Source organism: Lynx rufus, unplaced genomic scaffold, assembly GCF_022079265.1.
Source record: "Lynx rufus isolate CCGP_SWC_20201006 ecotype Redwood Valley unplaced genomic scaffold, mLynRuf1.p SCAF_2, whole genome shotgun sequence".
NCBI classification, from domain to species: Eukaryota; Metazoa; Chordata; class Mammalia; order Carnivora; family Felidae; genus Lynx; species Lynx rufus.
The window spans coordinates 10,820,915-10,848,425 of record NW_025814834.1 but is presented as its reverse complement, the minus strand read 5'-3'; the positions used below and the strand labels follow the sequence as shown (position 1 = coordinate 10,848,425).

Here is a 27,511-nt window from a genome sequence, read left to right as displayed (position 1 = left end):
GAGGAAATTTTTACACGCAAAATGCTGTATTTGCCTAATGCATGAGTGGTGATTAATGATGGAAGGCTCCTTAAAATTAACTGAATAATGTCAACATAAAAAAAGACTCATCTTTCTTCAAAACACAGATTTATCAACGCCTCCAAACAAGTAGACTCAGAGAATTTAAGAGTGCTGGAATAGTAGGACATCAATGCTTTCAGCTGTCTGCAGGCTGGACAGCGCCTGGGGTGGACATTCCGGGCCCAGCACCCCTGGCCCTCTGCTTACTCAAGGGTTTCAAACAAATACCATTTTTTTTTCAACGTTTATTTATTTTTGCGACAGAGAGAGACAGAGCATGAACGGGGGAGGGGCAGAGAGAGAGGGAGACACAGAATCGGAAACGGGCTCCAGGCTCCGAGCCGTCAGCCCAGAGCCCGACGCGGGGCTCGAGCTCACGGACCGCGAGATCGTGACCTGGCTGAAGTCGGACGCTTAACCGACTGCGCCACCCAGGCGCCCCCAAATACCATTTTTAAAATAGCATGTCACAGTATGAAAAACACTGTCCAAAGAAATCATTCTTTCAAATGTGACATACAATTTTCATGAAAGAAAGAAAAAGCAAGACCTATAAAATAAAGGGAGCAAGGGAAGCCCATTGGAAGAGCCATGGGCATCATGTAGAGAAGAATCTCCAGGCTCCCACTGCTGTTCTAGACTCTCTCTAAGAAACCTAATTAAATGTTTCTTGCACAAGAAGACTTTAATGTGAGTAGGTCAATCAGATTTGCACAGTAAGTGAGAGATGGCAAACAGCTGATTAGGCTGAAGGTAGCTACTCAGAGATGCTGTCACCTATGTGCTCCGCAGTATAATCAATGGCATCTCTACTGCAGATAACATTTTCTTCATAGAGATATCACGGTCCTATAAGATTCACCCTTTTGGGGGGCGCCTGGGTGGCTCAGTCGGTTACGTGTCCGACTGTGCCTCAGGTCATGGTCCTCTGGCTTGTGAGTTTGAGCCCCGTATCAGGCTCTGTGCTGTGAGCTCAGAGCCTGGAACTTGCTCCAGATTCTGTGTCTCCCTCTCTCTCTGCCCCTCCCCTGCTTGCACTCTGTCTCTGTCTCTCTCTCTCAAACAAATAAACATTACAAAATTTTTTAAAAAATAAAAATAAAAAGGGATTCACCCTTTTTTTTGTGTAAAGTTCTCTGAGTTTTAAAAAACACACATAACTGTGTAACCACCATCCCAATCAAGACGTAGAACAACTGTTCAACTCCTTCACTCTCCCCAAATTCCCTTTTGCTCAAACCTTTTAGTCGAATGCCTCCTAAGTCCTGGCCCCTGGCAGCCACTGATGTGATTTCTATCCCTAAAATGTTGCCTTTTCTAGAATGTCATGTATGTGGAATCATTTAGCATGTAGCCTTTTGTGACCCATTCCTTTCACTTGGCATATTTAATGTGTTTGGGATTCATCCATGTTGTTGTGTGTTCAGCACTTCTTTTATTATGGAGTGGTGTTCCATTGTATGGATGCATGCAGATTTCTATTCGTTTTTAAATTTTTTTTTTAATTTTTTTTTCAACGTTTATTTATTCTTGGGACAGAGAGAGACAGAGCATGAATGGGGGAGGGGCAGAGAGAGAGGGAGACACAGAACCGGAAACAGGCTCCAGGCTCTGAGCCATCAGCCCAGAGCCCGACGCGGGGCTCGACCTCACGGACCGCGAGATCGTGACCTGGCTGAAGTCGGACGCTTAACTGACTGCACCACCCAGGCGCCCCTTTAAATTTTTTTTAATGTTTGTTTACTTTTGAGAGAGAGGGAGAGACAGAGGTGCGAGTGGGGGAGGGGCAGAGAGAGAGGGAGACACAGAATCGGAAGCAGGCTCCAGGCTCTGAGCTGTCAGCACGGAGCTCAACACGGGGCTTGAACTCACGAAACGTGAGATCATGACCTGAGCCATAGTCGGATGCTTAACCAACTGAGCCCCCCAGGCGCCCCACATTCAGATTAAAAACACACACACACACACATTTACCCACTGAAGAACATTTGGGTTGGTTCTAGTTTTTGGTAAATACAAATAGGGCTGCTACAAACATATGCCTACTGGTTTGTCACACTTTAAGGTTTTCTTTTGCTTGGGAGAGATGGATAGGTGGTGTGGTCGCTTTGTAAGAAACTGATAAACTGGTTTCCACAGTGGATTTGCCACTTTCCATTCCCACCAGCAAGGTATGAGAGTCCGTGTTGCCGCGTATCCTGATCAGTACCCGGTGTTGTCAGATTCGCCTCAAACTCATTTTGGACCTTCTACTAGGCTCATAGTGGTATTTTGTTGTGGCTTATCTTCCCTTTAATTTGTAAAGATATGGGGTATTTGGTCCTTTTTAAGATTCTTCTAAAATGAAACTCTTCACTTGGATTCTACGCTGGTGAAGACCTTATTCATAAAACCGTAAAGCATGAATTGGACTATACCGGATGCTAACTCCGATTGCCGTCTCAAAGAGGAGGACAATGCCATCCACAGCAAATGTCCATTCGCTCACTCATTCATTCAGCAACTACTTGTTGAACACCTGCTGGCTTGGAGGTATTTTTTTTTTTTCAGCTTGTTTTGTAATTTAAATATAATTTGTTCCTCACAAGATGCTTTTATCCCATGGGAAAGGCAATTAGAAGTATATAGACATGGGAGTTCAGGAGGTGATGACATAATACATATTTGTTAAGCTCCCCTGGGGTATGGGCGTAGATCCTTCAACATTTACATCTCTCCATCTCTCTCTGTTCGCTATTTACGTGAAGGGTATAGTACAGTGACCTGAAATGTGACATTATATTAGTATTTGTCTCTCTCTGTCTGATTTAGTCACTTAGCATCATACTCTCATGGAGGTCCGTCCATGTTGTGAATGGCAAGATTTCATCCTTTTCTACAGCTAAGGAGTATTCCAGTGTGTATATACACAGCATCTTCTTTACCCATCTGTCCATCCGCTTATGGACACTTACGTTGTTTCCATATCTTGGCTGTTGTAAATAATGCTGCAAAGAACACAGAAGGAGAACACTTGCTGTTTTCACTAGGAGCTGCTTAACTAACCGGGCATTCGGTGGTGAACGAGACAAGAATAAAGACAAAACAGCCACAGTCTTGTTCTCATTCTGTTGGGGAAGGGCAGACCGTAATCAAATAAATTTTATAGACAGAGAAAGAAATGCAGGGACACAATGAAAACTACTGTGAGGATAAATAAAGCCAGAGAAAGGGATCAAGAAGTAAGGGACGCTAGTTTGGAAAGTATTTTCTGGCAGGCCCCTCTGAGGGTGACAGTGGGCCGAGATCTGAATGAAATGAGGCGCCAGCCACATATCCTTCTGGGGGAAGAGCATCCCAGGCAGAGAACAGCGGCAAAAACAAAGGCTCAAGGCAGGAGTTTGCTTGTTGTACTCAAAGAACAGCAGAGAGACCATAACGGCCGTGCAGAGCAAGTAGCGAGAGAAGTGAAGAGAAAGAAACGTTTTGCTTTTTCACTGACAAAAAATCCAGTGCTGAGCTTGGCCACACATTCTGTAATGTCTTGAAGCACTCTAAGATTCCACAGAAGTGTTTCATTATATTTTTGAAATGTTTAGTCACTGGCTTAGGAGCGTTTAACACTCACACACACACACACACACACACACACACACACGATCAGAAAATTTTGTGTAATTTTACACATGTAATTTCATGTTATTTAATCTGTGCTTTAGCACACTTTCTGAGAATTCTGTAATTTTTTGTTTTCCACTCTGAGAAATAATGCCTTTCCATTATTTCACAGGGAAACCATAATGTTATTTCAAGCACACTGAAATCCCAGGAAGAAACAATATACAGACTGGACATAAAGCTTCTGTGAAAGAAACAAAAATACTAGCATAAAAAACTCAATTGGTTCAGTCTTCCGTTACTGAAGGTTTAATTAAATCATACGATAATATTTTCCTTTTAACGATGATTCTAGTGGCTGGCTGCCTGAGTTCATGTCTGTTTAGTGTCCTATGACAAAACAAGAAAATGTTTCCACAGGATGTTTTCTTGTTCGTTGGACACATTTTGTAATATGATTACTGTTTGGTTAGGTGTGACGCATTCTTGCATGGATTCCACTGACACCTGTTACAACTCGGAAGTCTCGTAATTGATTATGTGAAAGAAAATTCCAAAGTGAAGTAAACATTGCTAACGGTGTCATTTCAAAGTAGGGTGGGGAGGACACTGAGGAAGTAGGCCGATGCCCACCTCCTGTTTCAATTCTGGGAACACCATGAACATCCAACTTTTGTCAATCGCAACTGTACGACCTCCTGAAATACATCCTTCTACTTTGGACTGAAATAGAGATAATGAAACACCTGCTGGCTACATGGCCAATCCTGCCTCAGTTTGGCTTTGTCAGCACCAATCATAATTCCTTCAAAACAAGTTATGCAATCTGGTGCCTTTTGTCTTTAATAAGCCCGTACGTGGGGCGCCTGGGTGGCGCAGTCGGTTGAGCGTCCGACTTCAGCCAGGTCACGATCTCGCGGTCCGTGAGTTCGAGCCCCGCGTCGGGCTCTGGGCTGATGGCTCGGAGCCTGGAGCCTGTTTCCGATTCTGTGTCTCCCTCTCTCTCTGCCCCTCCCCCGTTCATGCTCTGTCTCTCTCTGTCCCAAAAATAAATAAAAAAACGTTGAAAAAAAAATTAAAAAAAAAAATAAGCCCGTACGCCCCTCTTGCAATTCAGAGTGCTCTCTTAATTTCAGTCCACTCTGTGTCTAAGGTCCCAAATAAATGCTTCTGGTTGCTTGACAGCCTCTTCTTCTTGGTCAACAATTATTTTGAAAGTATCGGAAAATAAGGGAGCTTTTTGTTAAAAAAAATTTTTTTTTTCAACGTTTATTTATTTTGGGACAGAGAGAGACAGAGCATGAACGGGGGAGGGGCAGAGAGAGAGGGAGACACAGAATCGGAAACAGGCTCCAGGCTCTGAGCCATCAGCCCAGAGCCTGACGCGGGGCTCGAACTCCCGGACTGCGAGATCGTGACCTGGCTGAAGTCGGACGCTTAACCGACTGCGCCACCCAGGCGCCCCATGGAAAATAAGGGAGCTTTTTAACGTCCGGGAACAAAACAATCCTCCATTACAGAGGAGGAAAGTGCCTAGAAAGAACCAGATCAGAGGCCTAGTTGGTTGGGAAGGCTGGGAAGAAAATGGTAAGCAAGGGATCTGCAACTCGTTCTCTGTCTTTACGGTGGAGGGGGCGGGAGGGATTACCTCCAGATAAGAAAGAAGGCAACGTTGTCATAAATATACTAAGGACTGGCCTCCAGATACACTGTGTTTTCATAGTAGGACGGTCCTTACCTATGTAAGGCTTTTAGCAATGGGTACCTGGCCTAACTAAACTTGCTTCTGATAAATAAACATGGAATATACTGATTTATGGAACATCCGTCTCTGATAAGTGTCACGCATGGATGAAACTATATGACTATAAAATGGAGATTTTTCTTGAACAAAAAGGCTCTCTTATCTGAAATTCGTGTCCCTGCGTGTGGAATTTAGAGACCCTGTGTATTGACCTTGGCCACAGTGCATCCTAATGCGGCAAGAAACAAACGACACAGAGCCTCAGGAACAGTTTCGGACATCTTCCTGCTTTTCTTGGGCCACACAATTACTTGTATCCTAGAAACCACACCGTATCTCAATGAAGTCACAGAATGGGATAAGAGCACAGAAGACAATTAGGAAATATCAAACCATTCTTGTTTCCTTTTGCCACATCACACAGATGTCAGCTGGCTGAAGAATGCTTTGAAAGTTGATCAGAGCTTTTTCTGCATGAAAGTGATAACCGAGTTTGAGTCTCAAGTATAAAACGCAAGAGTTACAGAAACAGATATACTCAGGAAATGCAAATATAGTATAATTTATGAATGGTCAGCAATGTTTTAAACCGAATAAAATGAGACATATAAATAGAGGACAGCTGATTGCTATTTAATTGCTATTTAGAAGCAGTATAATGCTGTAATGGTGATATGATCTGTGAGGGGAATATGATTTTTAATGTTAGGAGAAGCAAAATACAAGAAAAACAAGTATGTCGGAAAATATAAGATACGCTTCAAGGTTTACCATTCATTTTGGATTATTTTGTGTAGGTTTGCAAAGCGTGGATCGTGCAAAATTTGCCATTAGTCAAAGAGACAGTGGATTCAGTGGCCATGTGTTCCTTGACAGTTGTTGCATGCCTTTGGCCTTTGGCAATTATAAGAAAGGGAAAACTGTCATTTCTTGACTCTTCTCCTATTTGAAAGAAGCTATTGGAAGCATCTACCTTTTAACATGTAAGCTGATGGCCATGTAATTTGCTAAGGGAGACACTCGCTTCTTGGATGCTCTCCCTCCTGTAGAGTATGAGCCCTTATGTGCGTCTTTCAGGGTGGGTCTAACTTTCAAAAGGCCTCCTAACTACAAACACCCAAATGGGGGGCTCTTGTCAGGGATTCGTGAACCAAAAGGCCTCCTCGGAGGGCTGTTCCAATTTATCTGAGTCATATCCTTCCTTCCTGCTCTGACACCGCCAGAAATGACAGTGGGCACTTCAATCAGAAGGGCAAACCTGATAAGATACAGGAAAGGTGGAAGCTGTTAGGGCCGATGGCGAATGCAGTATCTACTCCAGACTCCAAAATCAAGAGGATGGCTTAGATGGGAGACTGACAGGAAAAGAGAGCAAGCCTTAAGGCTTGAGTGGTAGGGCGGAAGGGTGACGGGTCTTTTAAACACCCAAACATAGAAAGGAAAACCATTTTGAATGACAGATTAGATATTTTTTAAAACTTTAGATCCCTTGCATTTTTGTAGACAGATATTTAATACGTAATGTACAGGTTTGGGGGAAATTGCAAGGATCGGGAAAAAAAAATCACTTCCCTGGTTCCCATCGCATAGCATCATCCCCAACTCCACAAAATGTTCTAAGCTATTTTAGGGTTTCAGAGTCCTACTTTTTGCTCGAAAAAAAGAGAGAAAAGAAAAGGCATTGCAAGATCCTTCCAGGAGTTCTTCACACATAGCAGAAAGGATGCTCAAGGAACCTAGCGGAAGAGGACAGAGAAAGACTAGCATGTTGGAATCGTAAGCACTGTGGGACCATTGCCGGAGGGCAGAGAGAGGTGGTGTGGAGTCCTGAATAGAAGTCTTCAAACATACTGATTTTGGAATGGGAAGCTGAATCACCTTCAAACTGCAAAATAAGCCATAATTGATAGTTTTGAACAAAGTCTCCCACATAGGATTACTGAACTGACATTTTCCAATGACATATTTTTGCTGAAGGCAGAGGAAATTAGTGCCACCAGGGCCCTCATTATCTGCATTCTGGCCTCAGTGCAACTATGGCCTCGGAGATGTCAATGTACTCAGAAGTTTCCTTAGGTGTTTAGTGAAATGACTCCCCGAGGGAATCTTGTGGCTGGCTCTGTAGATGGAACTGGCTGAATCTGAATGCATGGACGTCTTCTGCTACTTTGTCTCCAAGCTCTTCTTCCCAGTGACCTCAATGATATCACAGCTCACGGATGTTCCCGCTTAAACAGACAGCGTTCACGATTCTGTTTAACTCTCACGCCTGATCTCGATCTCCCCACGTGTCTCTCCTCCCACTGTCTGTGTGCAGGTTCCGCCTCTCCTCTCCCTGCCCCACCCCCTGGGGCACGTCCCCTGTGCTCCTTCTGGCATCCTAGATTCCTGTCTCCCTTTGCTCTAAGGAATTCTTTTCAGAACTATGAAATTCTAAAGCTTTCTTCAAATATCACTTTTAGTAGCACAATTCTGCATTTATTTTCTTAAAAACCTCCTTATTTCTTCAATGCCTCTGATTACTCCTGCAGAATGGTGATAAAACAGGACACCTAGGCCATGTGACAAAATTTAGACCATTCTGGTCTAAAGAGCTGGGTCTGGAGACCATTGCCAGGCTGCACTATGAGAAGAGAGTATTTATAAAGCTGTGAGTGCTGTATACTCCAGGGCAAAAAGCCTAGTATCTTCCTTCTGCAGAAAGGTGAGCACACCCAATTATGCTGATTTTGTTTGGAATCTTATTTGCATATCTACATTTTTAAAGCCCTTCCTTCCTGTAAGAAATCAGCTTCTAGAAGCACAGCATATTATAGCTGTTCTCTGTCATGCACTTCCTGGAAATACTACTGGGGCTTTTGGCCCAGAGCAAGACAATCCTGACCAATAAAAGTGTCTTTGGAGATACAGATCAGATTCTGAAAAAGCCTCCCAATTTGTAAGTCTGCGCCTGCACACATTAATTGAATTGCTTTCGTTAATTACATGTCATCAAACTGAGATGAGCTTAGATGAAAGTGTATTTTACAGAATAAGATGAAGTTGCCAGGGACATCCATTCCGCCAATTCTTCGGAGGTTTCTATGCTACTGTTGACAACAAATTAAAGTCAGCTTCAAGGAGGCCTGTCATGGCAAAGAATGCTCTTGAAGCTTCAAAGAGATGATCAGATATCCTATGAAGATCAAGCTCTACCTTTGGGAACCTGAAATGTTTTCAGTCTGTAGCCTTGGGTTAGTCTAGGTTTAGTGTGGATTTAATTAACATGACATAAAAAGAGAAGGAACTTGGGGTGTCGATTTCTCCCCAACAATTCATGGATCCTATACAAGAGGCTTGATTCCACTATGGCCCAAGGAGCAAATCTTCAGTCCAGGAAGTGAAGTGAGGATTGAAAATGTCCAGCTACTGCGAAAATGTGACATTGAGTGTAACGCTTTCAAAGTAGAAGAAAACCCAGCAGAAATTCAACGTAACAGGGGGACCATGGATACTACCTCAGGTTGGTTTTAAAATTCTATTTAAATAATTTTTTCCCTTGTGGGAAGATTGTTTATTTGGAATCAACTAATACAGATGGAGCGTCAACTTTGTGTGCCAAGAGCTTACACAAACCTCTTTGCAAATAAACGTCATACCAACCCCAGGACATCTGAGTCAGGGAAGTTATGTCACTGGCCTAAGATCACACAGTAAAAGGGAAATCTGGAATCTCAGATGTTTAGATTCTAAGTCCAGCTTTGTTACTTGGGATCCTACTTGCCTTCTAGAGAAAGCGGGTATTTATTTATTATAAAAACATAAAAGCGTTTCACTTAGTGTCTGCTAGATATAAAAGGATAACATTTATAATCACTTAGCTCACTTAATGGAAATCCCTATGATTCAGCCTAACAATGATGGTTGTATTTGTCTTATAAGAAGGATTGGTCCTATGAGAACGGGGAACATCAGGCAAGATCTATCTGAGGTGAGATTCAAGAGGTACTACAGAGGGCTCTATTATTCACTTTCCACCAGCTACTTTTTCTCTCCCATTTTGTTCCTTCAATATTTTGAAATTCCATCCTTTTATTTATTTTTTTAAATATTCATCTATTTTTGAGAGAGAGAGAGAGAGAGAGAACAAGCCAGGGAGGGGCATAGAGAGAGAAGGAGACACAGAATCTGAAGCAGGCTCCAGGCTCGGAGCTGTCGGCACAGAGCCTGACGTGGGGGCTTGAACTCATGAACCTGAGCGGAAGTTGGATGCTTAACTGACTGAGCCACCCAGGTGCCCCGAAATTCCATCATTTTCGATGCATTATTTTGGAGTATCACACTGCATACATTAAAACTTTCCCAGCGTTTGGAGCTCAGTAAATTATGGTGACACAGAGGCTATCTCACATTCCAACTTGGATGGATCGGTAGTGTCTGCTTGGAGCTTCAAGATGGGTAGAATTCTGAAGTCAAGTCCAGGTTCAATAGGCTTGATTCCCAGGGCCAGTTAAAGGCAGGGGCAATCACACTGGTTTAGCTGTAGCAGTAGCTAAGTAAAAACAGATTTTATTTGTTACAACTATATTAACCTACACAATGACTAATACCTCGGTGAGAATTTATCTGATACCTTTCCTAGTATTTAGAGGAAGGGGAAAAGAAAGAGAAAGGATCATTCCGAAGCTCAAGCTGGGATAACCATGTAACTTATTGCACACGGGGCACTTCTGAGAACAAAACGGTGTCCATTAATGCAAGGATAATACATGTAAACCATGACTGGGCGGTATGACCATCTTAGCTCTGGTGCAAGGCAATCCCTTAAGGATTTCCTCCTTCAAATAAATCCACCAAAGTCATTTTCTTTTCTGATGCTATGGCTTTTTCCACAGCTGTGGCCTCCAGTAACTGTATTTCCCCAACAGCAAAGAGGAATGACAGCATCTGCATGTGGGCAGGATTCCTGCAACCCTTAGGGATTTCATGAGACACTCAGGAGAGAGACTCAGTCCTTTTGCAAGTTTTCAGAAGCTGATTATCCAACTAATGCATTATCTTCTGGACCCTTGTTTCCTGTCTTCCACCAGTTAATTTAGCAATATGTCAGTTCTGATAAGAAGATCTGATGGGGAAGAAGATGAGGCTATCCCATAAAATCAGTTTGGGGAATTACCAACAGATTTCAATGATCCATGGTATTCTTATTGAAGGTTGATTGACTGAACAGTGGTGATTCAGCTGGACAGCCTTGCTATTTCTATGATAAAGCTCTGCTTGTATTTTCTGTCTCTTTGAACATACATTATATGTGCACTTATAGTCTCACTTACCTAGACCCATTGCCTGTGATTAACAAGCTTTTTTCCCCCAGATTGATCAATGATCACTTAAATCGGCTTGCAGTGATATACAACAAAGGCATGAAATCATTCAATATTCAATGTCTTTTTACTGAGGGCCTACGTGCTAGATGTAAAAAGAAAACAACAGTGAGCTACTCTTTGAGGGGGAAGTGGAAGGACTAGAGCCTACAAGGCATATACCATGTGGCATATTCACGGCTACTTAAACTGCCTTTAAATGCAATTATTGTGTAAATGGAAGAGAGTATTTAAAATGAAAGGAATGGACCACAACATTAGAAAAATATATTCCAGGACGCAAAGGGGTTGACTTCTCCTGCATTCATTTGTAGCAACCCTTCCTAAATAAATTTGCTTGGGTCTTCTCTGCGCTCATTCAAATCTCGGCCGTATTTCAAAGTCTAAACTAAGATCCGATTCGCTTTCTGGAGGTTATGGTCTGCTGCAGGTCAAAGGTCTCTCTCTGCTTTTTGTTATAAACTGTGTAGACATCCTACATAATTATTTAACTGGTGAATTACTTAGTTTGATTTTTTCAACTGAGAAACCGATATTGTCTCCCACACTAGACCCTGACTATATATCTATTCTTGTATCTCTCCCTAAGATCTAACGGAATTTTGAATGTATTTAAATTGGACCATATGAAATTGCCTATAATTGATCATTTTTCATCTGTAATAAAGGAAATTTCGTACGGTTCAACTTACTAATAGTTCTAGAAGTGGTGGTGGTGTGACTAGGATTATATTTAAAACTTTAAATTCTTGGGGCGCTTGGGTGGCTCAGTCGGTTAAGCATCCAACTCTCGATTTTGGCTCAGGTCATGATCTCACAGGTGTGAGATCGAGCCTTGTGTCAGGCTTTGTGCTGACAGTGTGGAGCCTGCTTGGGATTCTCTCTCTCTGTCTCTCTCTCTCTCTCTGTCTCCCCACTGCTTGCACCCTCTTTCCCTCTCAAAAATAAACATTAAAAAATTTTAAAATTCTATTTGTATATATACATACATATTATATGTATACATATAAACATATAATAAATGATTGAGTTTGGGTTTTAATTTCTTGAACAGATATTCAGCCCCAAAACGCTCTATTTAGTACCTTCCAGACACGATTTATAAAAAATGAATACGACCGCCTCTATCTCCAGAAAACAAACGTAGCTGACATAACAGATCACAAGGTACCAACTCTCTCAGCATGGTCATGTATATATAAAATTTTTTTCTGGCATCACATACTTACTGAAAAATTTCCTGTAGGATAATATTACTCATAAACACTCTTTATTTTGAGTGCTTACCATATGCTAGACACGGTTCTAAACATTTCATGTCTATTAATTCACTTGTGCTCAGCTGTCACCTTCTTTTTTCTGATGAGCAAATTGAGGCATGAAGAGGTCAGGTAATTTGCTCACGATAACACAACTAGTAATGACTGAACTGGGTGTCAAATTCAGGCAGTCTTCTTTCAATCCTTAATTTAAATACCATGTGGGCTCTAATCAATAGAAATAGAGTTATTTAAGAATGAGAATAAGGGGCGCCTGGGTGGTTGGTCGGTTAAGCGTCCGACTTCGGCTCAGGTCATGATCTCACGGTCCGTGAGTTCGAGCCCCGCGTCAGGCTCTGTGCTGACAGCTCAGAGCCTGGAGCCTGTTTGAGATTCTGTGTCTCCCTCTCTCTCTGCCCCTCCCCTGTTCATGCTCTGTCTCTCTCTCAAAAATAAATAAACGTTAAAAAAAATTAAAAAAAAATGAGAATAAATGAAAAATGATTTAGCCTTGTGAAATGTATAGCATCTGGTGAAGATTATAATTTGGAGTTACAGAGTTGAATAGAACATACCCAGGGCTTGAAGACCTCTCTTAGAAGAAACTCAAAATCATTTTGAATTATAGTGTCTCAGTTTTCTGCATTAAAATGGAAATTTATAGCACTGACTCTTCTATGAGAATTGTATGAGAAAGAATAATAGATCATATAACACATGGTAATTAGAGCCTTGAACTAATGAGACAAGTTTATTTTTATATCTGGTTATGAATGTATGCGTGAAAATACTTTTGTAAAATTATGTTTAATGCTACTTTTCTATCATCAACTCATGTTCTCTAACACAGATATGTGTCATTTTCTTTGTTACTTAGAACAATACAAACACCACACAAGCAGAGAATAAATAAGGCTGCTTAACTGGGTATAGTAATCAATAAATTAATATACATATATGCATACATAATGTAGAGTATATGTGCATAAATAATATATATCTATACAATATGTTTAGTAATAGAATTTGTCTTGAATTATTCCTATAAGTATTTTTTACAATTTAACTTTTTTTTTTTGAGAGAGAGAGACAGAATGAGCAATGGCAGGGCAGAGAGAGAGGGACAAAGAGAATCTTAAGCAGGCTCCACTACCAGCACTGACCCTGATGTGGGGCTTGATCTCGGCCCCTGAGATCATGACCTGAGCTGAAATCAAGAGTCAGACACAAATGACTGAGCCACCAGATGCCCCAATAATTTAAGTTTTTAAAAAAACAATTAATGAAATAATCCAGTGTGACACCCTCTAAGTCTGGATGAGAAGCAACACATACATTCTCCTTTGGAATTCTGCATCACATAGTGACAAAAGCTTTAGGTGGGAAATTGGGCATTTCCAAACTTAAGTTTCCAGGCCTTAAGTTGGATTGGCTGGAAAAAGAAGTAGATGAATTTATGTTATTCAAATGACAACTTTCAGCAAATGCACTTAAAGCGAGATTTGTTTATGAGTTCTGGAGTCTGTATTCCAGGAAATGCATTTCTGTTTCTCCTCATAACATAAGCCAAGCACACCCTTCTCTTTGAGAAAATAGCAGCCAGGAATGCTTCTCAGATACAGACTTAGGTGCTCCATATAATAGGTGGGGCACTGCAGGCTTAGAATTTTTGAGTCGTACTTTTCTGAACTGTTTGAGTTTTCTGGTCTTCTTCACCCATTACATTTTTAGCAGCATTAGAGGTTATCCGGGCAAGCAAACTGTGGGCCATTCCGTTGCTCGTTTTTGCTGTTTTGCTCTGCTTTAGAAGAAGCACCTGGAGAGTCAAACTACACTAGCGTTCAAGTTCAATCCGGGAGACAGAGCCGCGCTAGGCAAGGTTACCTTCTTACACGCTGTGATGGAGCTCCCCAGGCCGCCTCGCCAGCCGCCGCTGGTGCTGCCCTGCTGTGGTGCGCAGACCTCGTACATCAGTGGGGACTCCAAGTTGCTGTTTGTGCCCCAAAAACACAAAAGAGAACACATTCCAGTGAGTCTCCTCCATACTCAGAACAGAAGACACACAACGTGGTTTAACAAAAATCATCTTTCGGGCGGCGCTCAGCACTGCCAATCCTGCTGACCCCGACACTGCTTTGCTGGCTTCCCTCCCGCAGTTGGAGCCGCTGCGAACTGTTCCCTTGCGAACAGGAACCTGCAATCCAGTGACTCCCAGCGCCCAGATGGACACAGTGCATCTGCCTGACTGCTAGCACCGTTAGTTTTTCTTGAGCAAGCAGTTTTAGACCCCAGATAACGCTTTTGAAATGCCACGTTATTTCTGCCCAGAATTCAAAGTTTATAATTTTAATCAGGAGGCAGGGCAGGACCATGCAAAGAATGTGGGCTTTAGAAAATGCACATCATGGGGCACCTGGGTGGCTCAGTCAGTGAAGCGTCCGACTTCAGCTCGGGTCATGATCTCACAGTCCGTGAGTTTGAGCCCCGCGTTGGGCTCTGTGCTGACAGCTCGGGGCCTGGAGCCTGCTTCGGATTCTGTGTCTCCGTCTCTCTCCGCCCCTCCCCTGTTCACACTTTCTCTTTCTCTCTTTCAAAAATAAATAAACATTAAAAAAAAAAAAAAGAAAATGCACCTCATCTCTTTGTATCTCTGGGGTTTGGGGCATTATCTTAACTTCTTTGCCTCCAAAGTTCTAGACTTCTCTTCCTTCCCCTTATGTCTGGTTGAAATTATTACCAATGTTGGTTTTCATGATACTCTGGAAGATTTTGGATTCAACCTAATTTAAATACAAAAAGTCCTCCGGATCTTAAGCATTTCTAAAATATGAAAATTTGGGATTTATTTTTTTTTTATTTTTTTTTCAACGTTTTTTATTTATATTTGGGACAGAGAGAGACAGAGCATGAACGGGGGAGGGGCAGAGAGAGAGGGAGACACAGAATCGGAAACAGGCTCCAGGCTCTGAGCCATCAGCCCAGAGCCCGACACGGCGCTCGAACTCACGGACCGCGAGATCGTGACCTGGCTGAAGTCGGACGCTTAACCGACTGCGCCACCCAGGCGCCCCTGAAAATTTGGGATTTAAAAAAATGTATGGATATCTGAAGTGTATGCATTTTATTTTTATTGTCCTTGACCACATAGAATATGTACATTTCATCATAAACATTTTTTTGGAATATGATCTAATAATTATTTATGCAATTATCAGGCCAACATTTAAAAATTTTCTCTTAAAACAAGCACCAAGTAGAAGATCAGTTAAACAATGCATTTCTAACCAATATATAATCCTCATGTTTTAAGTGCTAAATTAGTCAATTTTCATTACATTGCAGTTAAACATAAGTCAAAAATACATAAGTATAGTCTGTTAGCATTTCCACTAAATTACTATGAATGGCTTTTTTTTTTAATGACTGTTGATGATGTACACAATGGATCACAGGTTTAGGTAAAACTTACACAGAATAATTCAAGTAAAATCTGTTTTATAGTTGCCATCTTGAGGACTAGAATGAATTTAATTTAAATGGAAGGATAGCACTCATATTATCTTTGCTTCACTGGGAAAAGGCAATGGAAGGAAGAAAGGAGTGTGGTACTAGGCTCTAGATCCTTAGGGACTCTGCTGCTTAGCATATCTGGGTCTGTCCCTTCACTTACAAATGAACATTGGGAGTGAAATCTCCAGTCCTTTCTAGCTCTGGAAATCACTTGTAAAATATGGAGAGCCAAAGCTTTCAGCCCTATTTTTACAGATTTCTCAGAATGGGGACCTATAACTTTTTGGCTGTCACTTAAGGGTGACTGTACCTCAAAGTTAGCTGCAGATCTCCCTCTGAATGCTTTCCTGGCCATAGGAATTACCCGAATGCCAAAAGTTTATCATTGTTAGGTTCCAAAACCACTTATATGTGGAAGGTAAGCCCGTGGACCAAGCTAATTTTGATCTGCAACAGCTCATGAGTCAAGGAAATCACATTTTCCAATGTTAGGACATCTCCCATTTCTCTTTACAGGGTTAACAGCCTAGGAGTATCGAGGAAACAGGCTGAGAAGTAAGGATGACACAGATTGAATACAAAACAGGGTAGAAAAAGGGCTTCAACAATCTCTGATTGCTCTAGAGGGGGATGACATCAAACTTATGGAGAGTTAGGTCCAAAATAAGGATTAATAGGAAAAAGTAAAAGATCACGCAAGGAAATTTCTTGTTTCTGCATAAAGCATGTTGTATCTGCCTGCAAGTAGAAAGGTGAATAGTAATTTTTTAAAAAAAATATGTTTATTTATTTTTGAGAGAGAGAGACAGAGGCAGAGACAGAGCATGAGTGGGGGAGGGACACACACACACACACACACACACACACACACACACACAGAATCTGAAGCAGGCTCCATGCTCCGAGCTGCCAGCACAGAACCTGACACAGGGCTCGAACCCACAGACCACAAGATCATGACCTGAGCTGAAGTTGGACGCTTAACCCACTGAGCCACCCAGGTGTCCCTGGCAAGGCACATAATAATTTTTATGCATAAAAAAGTTTAAGAACTGCTGAGTTAGTCTAGTGGAAGGAGAGACAATGACAAATCTACCCACATATATCTTGGTAAGAAAGCCCATCTGCCTTTAAGATTACGTGAGATCCCAGTTGGAAATGAAGGCACGGAAGGATTTTGGAAAGTGTTGGTTGCCTGTGAGGTTCACTCCATTTGTCCCAATGTGAAGTCTGTATAACACAAATAAAGAAATGTATTTTAAATATATACGTGTGTGTATGTGTTTGTTTGTTATTTTGAGAATTAAACAGGGCAGTAGACTCCCATTAGTGGGAGTAAAATCTATGCATTCCCTGATGAGTGGGACACAGTTCCACGGTACCAAGAGTTAAACCGAATGCATCTTCTAGCCCCCAGAAACGCATTCCAAATCAATTTGATGATGCCTAACATACAAAACTACATGTAGAGAGGCTTCTCGTTTCAAGCATGTGACGCGGGTGTGAATTCCCAGTAAGTGACGTTACCACGCAGCCCAATCTGCTTCCATGCCTTTGGGATGGCGATGGAAATTTGAGAGTATTTTCAAAGATATTGTCTCTGGTCTCGAGAGCCACAGAACATTGGCTGCTACAGGATGAGGCAGAGACAGACACATGAAACTCATGCCCTTATTAAAGTGAATTCAAGTTGACATTAAAAGAATGGCTGTTGAGATACAGGACAGCCTTATATGTTGCTCCTAATGGGGAAGGCTGCAAGGTCTTCCCTGGGACATTTTCTTTGATTTTGACAAACATTGATAATATTTATTAAGCATATCCGTTCAGGCTGGTCTCATGCTGAAACTGCTAAATGTGTTTCCACGAGGAGGTAGATCAAGGTGGATAAGAAGGTATAAAAGCAGAATCGGAAGCAGTGATTTTAAAAATATTATGGGAAGAGAAGTCGGCTCCCATACAGATGTCATATATGAATGAGATGCTGAGTCGCCACCACATTGCCATCATTAAGGGTTCATGCAGCGTGACTAAGTAGGTCATCGTCAGGAGTGAAAACGGCTAAGGGAATATTCGGTTATTTCTCCAGAGAGAGAGAAGTGTCCGGTTACTGGAAATCAACTTTGTCACTACTCAAAGTTTGGTCTGTGAACCAGCAGGTCTGATATCACTTAGGAGCTTATTAAGATACCCAGGAATGCAGGTCCCTCCCTAGAACTACTGAATCGGAATCTGCATTTTAACATTAAACTTGGGTGATTCATATGCCCATTAAAGTTTGAGAACCATTTATCTGACACACTAAATTACATACCTATTCCCTTTTCCCCTCGGATCCTGGCACATAATGTGTCTTCTTTTAGGCACACCCTTCCTCCTGAATAATACCCACTCTATCATTTGGGTCTCTGTTTATAAATCACCTCTTGCACCCCTCCTCTCCCCTCCCTCCACCAACATATCTCCAATGCCTCATGCACACACAAACACACCTCAACACTCTACCACTCCCCATATTTCCACCAATACCCTAACCCAAGAAGTGGGACAGACACTCTTCTTGTGTGTTCCAATAGCACCCCCACCATGTCTCGTTACAACGCTTGTCAAATGGCATATAATTTTGAAATGTTTGTCTGTTTCCCCTTTAGGCTGTAAATACTGAAAAGAACAGGGACCCGTTAGGACCTAGAACAGTGCCAGGCAGTGGTGAACCCTGGATTAGTACTTATTCCTGTTGTCTGTTCTTATCTTTCTGAGCATCCTGCTTGACATCAAAAGATTATGCACAAAAGAGTGTTTGAATTCAACGCTAAATTTTCTGCAGTGGTGACAGATGGTGAGATAAGCCACATCTGAGCAGATCATGAAAGAATTTCCCAGGATAGTTCTAATGAAAAAGGATCCCGCCGCTATTGTGGCTCAAATGTCAAGTAAACACAGTGTAAAGTTGAAATAAATTTAGCGGATTCTAAAAGGTAAGATTTGTTCTCATCTCCTCCCCACTTACAGAACGTTTTCAATAAGATGTAATTACGGTTCCTTTGATTGTCTCCATCCTATTAAGGATATTTATTTTTGAGCTTTATACTAAACCCTTTAATCTCGACACTGGAAAAAACAAACATAAAAACTCACATCCATCAGAAGAGATCTTTAGAAAGGAATTGGTTGGTCTCATTACAATCAACTTAAAGACAGGGCACCTGGGTGGCTCAGTCGGTTAAGCGTCCGACTTCGGCTCAGGTCGTGATCTCACGGTTCGTGGGTTCCAGCCCCACTTTGGGCTCTGTGCTGACAGCTCAGAACCTGGAGCCTGCTTCGGATTCTGTGTCTCTCGCTCTCTCTGTCCTACACCCGCTCGTGCTCTGACCCTCTCTCTGGCTCTCAAAAATAAATAAGCATTAAAAAAAAATTAAAAAATCAACTTAAAGACATACTACCACTAAGAATGTAGAGGACTTTCAAATACACCTGCATGTGGTTCAAAATGAAACTGTGCTCGAGTGAATGTCCTTAGTTTACTTTCAGACAAAGAAATTAACTCTTACGTGAACGCTCAGAGGTTTCGATAAGTCTTTCCAAAACCGATTTATTTTAAAAAATCACATGATACGTTAGGTTCTCTTACCCTCATCTTCTGACCAATTTATTACCGAGGGCTCTCTGGCTGACCAAACTTTAATTAGGCTACTCTGAGTCTTCTTGTCAACTAGATCATGACCTTGACTTGCAGCCCTACCCCTGGCCCACTGAACCCAGTCTTAGCAAGGAATCCTAAGTCACTTTAGTGGAAATCTCTCCACCCTTCATATATTCCCTCATCCCTCACCCTTGATAGGTATGTCCATCCGCCGACCCCCTTACTCTGCCCATTGGTTATAAATCCCCATTTCTAAATTGGTTATAAATCTTGCATTTGGAGTTAAGCTCAGTTCTATATTCATGTCTTTCTCCCCAACTGCAGTAGCTCAAATAAAATCCGTCTTGCAATTTTAGTAACTGTTTGGTGAAAAAGTTTTTGTTTACAGTGTATACTCTTGTATTCTTTCACTCAGTCTCCGGTTTTATTGCCTAGGTATGAAGTTTGGTTTTTCTTTCTTCTGTTTTTTGTTTTTTTGCTTCTGTACCCATGTTTTTCCTTTCTAGGTTGGAGACATCACAGCATGATTTTATCATGTCATCCATACAAATTAAATACATCACCAGTTTATTAGTGGGTGAAAGACCAGCAAAGTCCTCCTTGATTCTGTAAGACTTCAGTAAGCTTATCAGAGGAAACAACTATCCAAATTTTGAAAATATTTAGAAACACTGTTATATGTCCTGTTTCAATATTTAAAAGCAACCTAGTAACTACAGAATGGACAATTTCAGACTTTCCCATCCCTTGGACCAGTAAAATAACAATAAAAAGAACAATAAGATTATAAAGTGGCCATCCTTTTATTTTTCCAAATAAGAACATTTACAAAAAATTCCTACCTCTGCTCTCACCATCATTCTTCAAAGAAAGAACATTTTAACAATATGATAAAAAAACTTTGGTAGATTATATAAGAATGAAGAATATTTCTTTTTAGGAACAGATAGTTGAGGTAGGTGCCTTCACTATCATTTTTGCTCTCAGTTCACTGAAAATGCTGTTGCAGATCTAAGTCTGGGTACTAGTAAATGATAATAAACAGAATAAAAACAGGACATTTATTATTAATAATAAACAAGTTATTAATTATTGATTATATTATTAATTAATACTACAATTAATTAACATTATATTTATATTATATTAAATATTATATTGTAATCATATTATAATTATATTATATTATATATTATAATTATATTATATTATATTGTAATACTATATTATGATTATATTATATTAGTATATATTATAACATATACTAATATAATTATATTCATAATATATAATCATATATATTATAATTATATATTATATTATAATTATAATATATACTAATAGAATATAATCATATTAAGAATTAATTATATTATTAATCATAAAACACTATTCTTAGCAGAAACAGTGGTTTCAAATTAGTTATACTCTAATCTAATCTTGATTATTAAAAAATCAAAAACAGGGGCACCCGGGTAGCTCAGTCAGTTAAATGTCGATTCTTGACCTTGGGTCAAACCTTGCAGTTTGTGAGAAGGAGCCCCACACCGGGCCTCACACTGGCAGTGCAAAGTCTGCTTGGGATTCTGTCTCTCTCTTCCTCTCTCTCTCTCTCTCTCTCAAAATAAATAAACTTAAAAACAAAAACCAAAAAAGATACACATGATTATAGCATAATTAATTCATTTAGGATACAATTTGTAAACACCAATGGTGAGTAATCTCTCTATTTTTCAGGACTAGTTGGGCTGAAATCTTTTATCCTGAAAAATTATAGACTATAAAGCATGCGATAGAGACTTTTTCATTCAGGCAATCCTCAAATCTGTAAGATATGTCCAGTACAACATCAACCTCATCATAGGTAGATATTGTGCAAAATTAGTAGATTGCAACAGAAGAGACGATTAGATAATAAAATTCCTTATATAAGAAAAGGGATATACTGTGGAATATAGTGTTACTGGTAATTATATACATATAAAATAAATATACTTAATCTCCCGAGTGTCAGATATTGTGCTTTGCAAACCCATATATTATCTCCAAGAAAAGAGGTGATAGCAAGTAATGTCCTCATGAACTTAATCATACTGTAGGGTTTATTATCTTCGGGCCTTAAAAAGCTGTTTCACAATCTCAAGCTTCACCAAGACCCCAATAAATCACTTTAAAATGATACCTTCTTGTTCAGAAAAGAGGATCAAACAAGACAGCATGATAGCTTAGCTCCCTTTTTTTTTCTTTTTGCTAATGAGGGCTATCAGGAAAATTTTCAAGACATATGTCTTGCAAATGGTGTTTGCTAAAAGACTATTTTAATGTAAGGCAAAAAGATCACATCACTGTTGCTAAGCTAGTGTTGTGTGAATATGTATTTATATGTGAAGACTGTAAGATGCGTCCTACTGAAGTATTTATTCCTAAGTTCTTTGTTTCTAAAACAAAGCCTTACGTGTATACGTGTTTGGATGGTCAAAACACCTCAGGTACGTTGCTGTGTTCTGCGGCATCTAGACTTTAGTTCAGGTACATCCAGAATATACATGACAGTAACCACCTCAGCTCCCAAGTATTTCTGTTCTTCCACCAAAGCACCTGGACATCTTTTCTATGTTACTTTGAACACAAATTACCATCATTTACTGCATGGTGGGTGCTTAGAGCTCTAGGAAGTATTTTACATAATCTTTTAATTATGCCCCTTTTATAGATGAGAAATCATGGATCAGAGGTTAACATAATATAATCCAAGGTTATATTGCTCGTCAATAACTGAGCTGAGATTTGACTTGCTTCTCTTGGCACCAAACCACGTTCTTGTCCACTGTGATCTTTCATATTCCATCAAATCCTCTGCTTCTATGACCATGACATCTAAATGAGTCTTAACGCAGCCAAAGCCCAGTGCTCTGGCATTTGAAAAACCCAGGTTCAGGTTTCCACTCTAGCACTTACTACCTGCATGGAATTGGGCACATTACTGAAGCCTCTCTAAGATTTGGTTTCCTCATCTGTGAAATGCAGATTGTAGTAGAAGCTTTGTCACAGAACTGTTCCAGTGGTTAAATGGGGTTATTCTCACAAACCAGTAATGCAGTGTTCACATGACATTGAGCACTCGATATTAAATTGGGAAATGATATTACATTAATCCCTGGAAGTTTATTTATTCTTAAGAGTCTCCCTGTTCGATTTTTCAGCACATTTTTGATATTAAGTTAAAGATAACATGTGCAGACCTTTTGAGTAAATGCATCATTACTGGTTACATTGACATTTCTCTTTTCTGTTCTGAGACCTGGGTTTTGAAAATATATACAGTAAAGATTTTCATGCTTATGCTGACTTTTGACTATTATCATCGTAAGATTATAAAATGAAGAATAATTAAGGCGTTTTTTAAATCCAAGAAAACACAGAATTCATTCAATTAGTCTAACACTATACAAAAAGATGTGACTCATTCAGGCAGTTTTAGTTCTATCAACATGGAAAAATATCTAGATAATTGAAGCCAAGCTACAAAGCTCACAGAAGACTAGTCCGACTTTGGTGAAAATAGGAAATGATAGTGTTTCTAGAGAAAAGTAGCTGTATTGCTAAAAGGCTACTTTAGTTGAAAAAGCAAATTAATAAGGTTATCTTAATAAAGGCATAAGAGTAATTTTTCTAAGGTATTTTGTGTACTTTCCCTCTGGGTTTCTGTTTGCCCTCTTAATTTGCTTGGGAAACCCTTCCTTCTGGAGATACTGGGAGTTAGGCTCCCATGGAGCCCCTGCTTCAGTTCACAAACATCACATCATGAAACGGAATAAAAGAACCAGTGCCAGAGGGGTGGTGTCCTGACTTGAACCAAGCATGCTGGCCATTTATATTTAAAGTCAGTTGTCTAGGGCACCTGGGTGGCTCAGTCGATTGAGGGCCAACTCTTGATTTAGGCTCAGGTCATGATCCCAGGATCGTAGGATCAAGCCCCATGTCAGGCTCCATGCATGGAGCTTGCTTAAGATTCTCTCTCTCTCTCTCTCTCTCTCTCTCTCTCTACCTCTGCCTCTGTCTTCCGTTCTCTCCCTTTCTCTCTCTCAAATAAAAATAAATAAAATACAATCAGTAATATTAAAATGGTATAATGAAGTAAAGGGGAGTGAAATAGAAAAGATAAGAAAATGCAAGTGTGTGTGAAGAATACGGGCATGTGTCATTCTGAGGTGTCTAGTGATTTTCGTGTGAAGTGTAGATCTTACGAAATCTTGGCTGATAAGTAAGTGAATGAATGAATTTTGTTGATCTCTTAAATTAGGAAAACTGATGTATTATTCTGTTGATTAAAACAATGTGTGATATAATGCATGTTGTTTCTGGGAGTATAAATTTACATCTAAGCATGCTTTTCAAGATTCTTATCCATGCATGTCTGTCACCCAGGAATGCCCTTTATAGGAGTCTATTCTAGAGGACAGACACCAAAATAAAGTATGTACTGATATATTCAACTCAAGATTATTAATGGAAAAAGCTAAAAATAAATAATACGTTCACCAATAGATACACTGATGGATTTAGTATGCAGACATTAAGATAACGTCACTTTTCCACTTCCCCTCACACACACACACAAAAAGACCGGGGAAAATGTTCCTCTGTTAAATGAATACACTTGAACACAAAAATGTTATTCTAGGGCATTTCTGTGCTCAAAACTTTGCAGAATCTCTGCATTTCACTTCCAGTAAAATTGCAAGTCGTTGCCATGGCTCTAAATGCCTGGACTCTCTGTCATCTCTGGGACCTTGTGTCCTCCCCTCTTTCTCTCTCTCTTTCTCCACTTGCGCCACTGTCTTAGTGCTTTCCTTAGCCTGGGACAGCAGGCTTTTTGCCCGGAGACCTGCACACCTCACTTTATCACCTCCCTTCAGGTCTTTCTCAAAGGCCTCTTCTGGATGAGGCTTCACCTGTCCATTCTATTTACAAGACCTCCCTATTCCTGGACTCCTGATGTATCCTGTCCTGCTCTATTTTTCTCAGTATCAGTATCATTTTCTAACATTCCACAGAAGGTATTTACTTACTGTTGGTTATTTATCATGTGTATTATTCTATAATAATAATTATCATAATTATTTATTATTATCACGTGTCTTTCCTCCCTGCCACCCCACCCCCACCACAGGCAATAAACTCCACAAATGCAGGAATCTTTGCTCATTTTTCATGATGCAATATCTGCGGAAATCACAATTAGTAAACAGATCTTTCCCTATCGATGTTCATATGTGTCAATTTCCATTTTAAGGCACATCTGTATTTTATATGGAGCGAAGAGGGGTTTTACCACCTAGCTGGGGTTCAATTAAAATTGTTAGAGCTTCTTTCCAAATTTGTTATTTAGTTCCTGAGGTGGAGGTGAAAAAAAACCCATCTAATTCACTACTGAACCTCACAAAAATGCTTAGCACAATGCCTGACAATCAGTCAGTGCTCAGTAAATATGGTAGAGTCAATAAATGGCACCACCTAAACTCTTAGCGATTTGTCTTTAATTGTCAGATAAAAGTAAAGACCATCTCTCAGTTCTAACTTCATGCTTTTGTCTGTGATGGTCTACAATCCTGAAAGACAAATGTTAGTGAAACTATCGGGGAGCTAGAAATAATTCCTGTGAGCCATGAGGGAACTGTCACGGTTTTTGTCAAGATGAAGCTCATGTTATATTGTAATTGCAATATTTGAAGCCACTACAATAAATGAAGGGATGTGACACACCCACACATTAAACAAATATGCTGGAGAAGATTAGCAGTTAATATAAATATGCCAAAACTAAAGAATTTCTTATGTCATGTGATATAGTGAAAATATTACTGTGTGGCAGAAGTCAGAAGACTTGAATTTGGGTCCCAGATGTCACTTTTGCTAGTTTGACCTTAGGAAAGTTACTTAATCTCCCTGAGCCTCAGTTTCTTCACCTGCCAAATGGGACCAATACTATTTACTCTTCAAGATTGGTTGCCACTGAAGGGAGGGAATCTCAGCCAATACTAACACATACACTTGATTGCCATTCACTCTGCCCCAGTCATTACGACAAGGGCTTTATTTTTGTCACTTCATAGCCTCACAGTATCAGAGTAGGGAAAGTGCTCTTAGACTATTATAGTCATAGGACTGAGATGCGGAAGCTTAGAATTTGCTCAGAGTTGCCCGGTTAATTAAGTGACTCAATTTGAGACCCAAACCTAGATGAACCAGAGCCCTGGTCCGTGCCCATTCCCAGGAGTCCTGCTGTCTTCACATATTACCACTCGGCTTTGGTCACAAACTAACTTTCTTCAGAATCGTTATTTTTTAGGATGCTCACATTGTATGGTGACCTTTGGGCCCAGAGAAGAGCACTGCGTAAAAGGGGTGACGGTTCACAAGAGGTCATGTCTCTGGCTGCCGCACCAGGCTGGATGGCTGTGCTTACTGAGGGAAAAGGGGGGCTTCAGCCAAATGCACTGCCACCACCAGGCCTCCGTGAAAGTGGAATACAAAAACAGCCTCCTCCCGTGATTTCAGGGATGAGGAAAGCCCTGCCTAACTAAAAATGTCTGCCACGTGTCTAATCTTGATGCTGGAGTCCCTACTAATACCTTAGAGTCATTTAAATGAAAAGAGATAGCAGGACCCCAAAAGATGGGACACAGAAAGGGTAAAATTTGATGGCAAGAAAGAGACAATGTGCATCGCAGTTTGGGGCTTGGCTGCAGTGGTGCTGTGAACCAGAAAGCCTGCAAAGTCAGGGTCAAAACCTGAGAGTTGGGAATTCAGAGGGCCCATGGGATGCTGGAATGAAAGAGAGGAGGTGCTGATTACGACTTGGCTGCATATATCCCCTGGACCCTGCACCCCACAACCAACCTGGATTCCTGGGAGTGTCTTCTGGTGGACAAGGCAGCAGAGAGGCTGGGAGGTGAGTTTGGTTCAACTACCCACATGGCTGATGGAGAGGACCATACCCACAATAAAGGAGTTACAAACACCAGCAGATTTGGAGGGGAGGCAGGAGAGGAAAAGGGTGGAGGAAGAAAAAGAAACAGAAGTTTTAGTATGGTTCAAGGAGAAAGACACACTCAAGCACGCTGTCTTTAATAAAAAGAACAGAAGTAGGTAGATGATGAGGTTGTTAACAATTAAAAAACAAAACAAAACAAACTCCGAAAAGGGTTCAAAGATTGCATGCGTATTTTCAGAGAGCCTCTGCCTTGTGTAATGTTTTTGATTTGTGTCTGTGACTGGGCTTCACGTTTCTGATGCATCAAAAGGTAGTTGACATCTTGTAGTTAAGAATTTCAGAACCTTCCAACTAGTGTATGGGTTATCTGGAGGTGAAGAGCACTTTGTGCTTCTCAAGTCTAATGTTTTAATATTAAGATTAATACTGGGCGGGAGGCGCCTGAGTGGCTCAGTCCGTTAAGCATCTGACTTCAGCTCAGGTCATGATCTCACAGTTTGTGAGTTCGAGCCCCGTGTCTGTCTCTGTGCTGACAGCTCAGAGCCTGGAGCCTGCTTCGGATTCTGTGTCTCCCTCTCTCTCTGCTCCTCCCCAGCTCGTGCTCTGTCTTTCTCTCAGAAATGAATAAATGTTTAAAAAAATTAAAAAAAAGATTAATATTGGGGCACCTGGGTGGCTCAGTTGGTTAAGGACCAACTCTTGATTTCAGCTCAGGTCACGATCTCATGGTTCATGAGATGGAGCCCCATGTGTGATAAACTTTAAAAGAATTAATGTTAAGAGAAAAACAGATTTTTATGGAAATTGAATGCCTTGTAGTTAATTTTCTATGCTATTCTAATCTGTAAGTATGTTCTAGTATTACCTCAAATCTCAAAATATAGACATATGGGAGCAAATGGTAAATAAGGAGTACGTGAAATTATCTTTGCATCTCTATGGCTGACAGTTACTGGTACATGATTAGAATTCAAGACATTTTTACTGTGTGGATAAAGATGCTCGAGGAGACCATGGCAGTGAAACATCAGAGCTATCAAAGCAGGAGATATCTGGTGTGGGGGGATGGGGTGCATCTGTGGTCATATAAGAAGACCTCCAGTCTATGTCATTCACTAAGCATTATAATTTTCTCTGGAAAGGTCTTGTATGCTTTCTTTAGATTTAGTCCTAAAAAATTCATACTTATTGATAGCACATAAATTTCCTGTTTTAATTTCACTTTTTGTGTGTGGGTCATATGAAAAATTGTGCTTTATGTGTGTGGTTTGATTTATACTCAGCAAACATGCTAAACTCATTTATTTTAGTAAATTTATCTGTAGATTTGTTTTT

At 40.5% G+C, this 27,511-nt stretch overlaps 1 protein-coding gene across 1 annotated transcript in view; it reads right to left on the bottom strand.

Annotated features, from left to right (window-relative positions):
- Positions 1-21,692, bottom strand: part of SPHKAP (SPHK1 interactor, AKAP domain containing) — a 131,669-nt gene extending 109,977 nt beyond the window's left edge. Inside the window, exons 1-3 of the mRNA XM_047085720.1 lie at positions 21,635-21,692; positions 17,064-17,166; positions 13,911-14,016 (exon numbers count right to left, since the gene is read on the bottom strand). Coding sequence (XP_046941676.1) covers positions 13,911-14,016; positions 17,064-17,166; positions 21,635-21,692 — 267 coding nt within the window. The remainder of the gene's footprint in view (positions 1-13,910; positions 14,017-17,063; positions 17,167-21,634) is intronic.
- Positions 21,693-27,511: the final 5,819 nt, after the last annotated feature.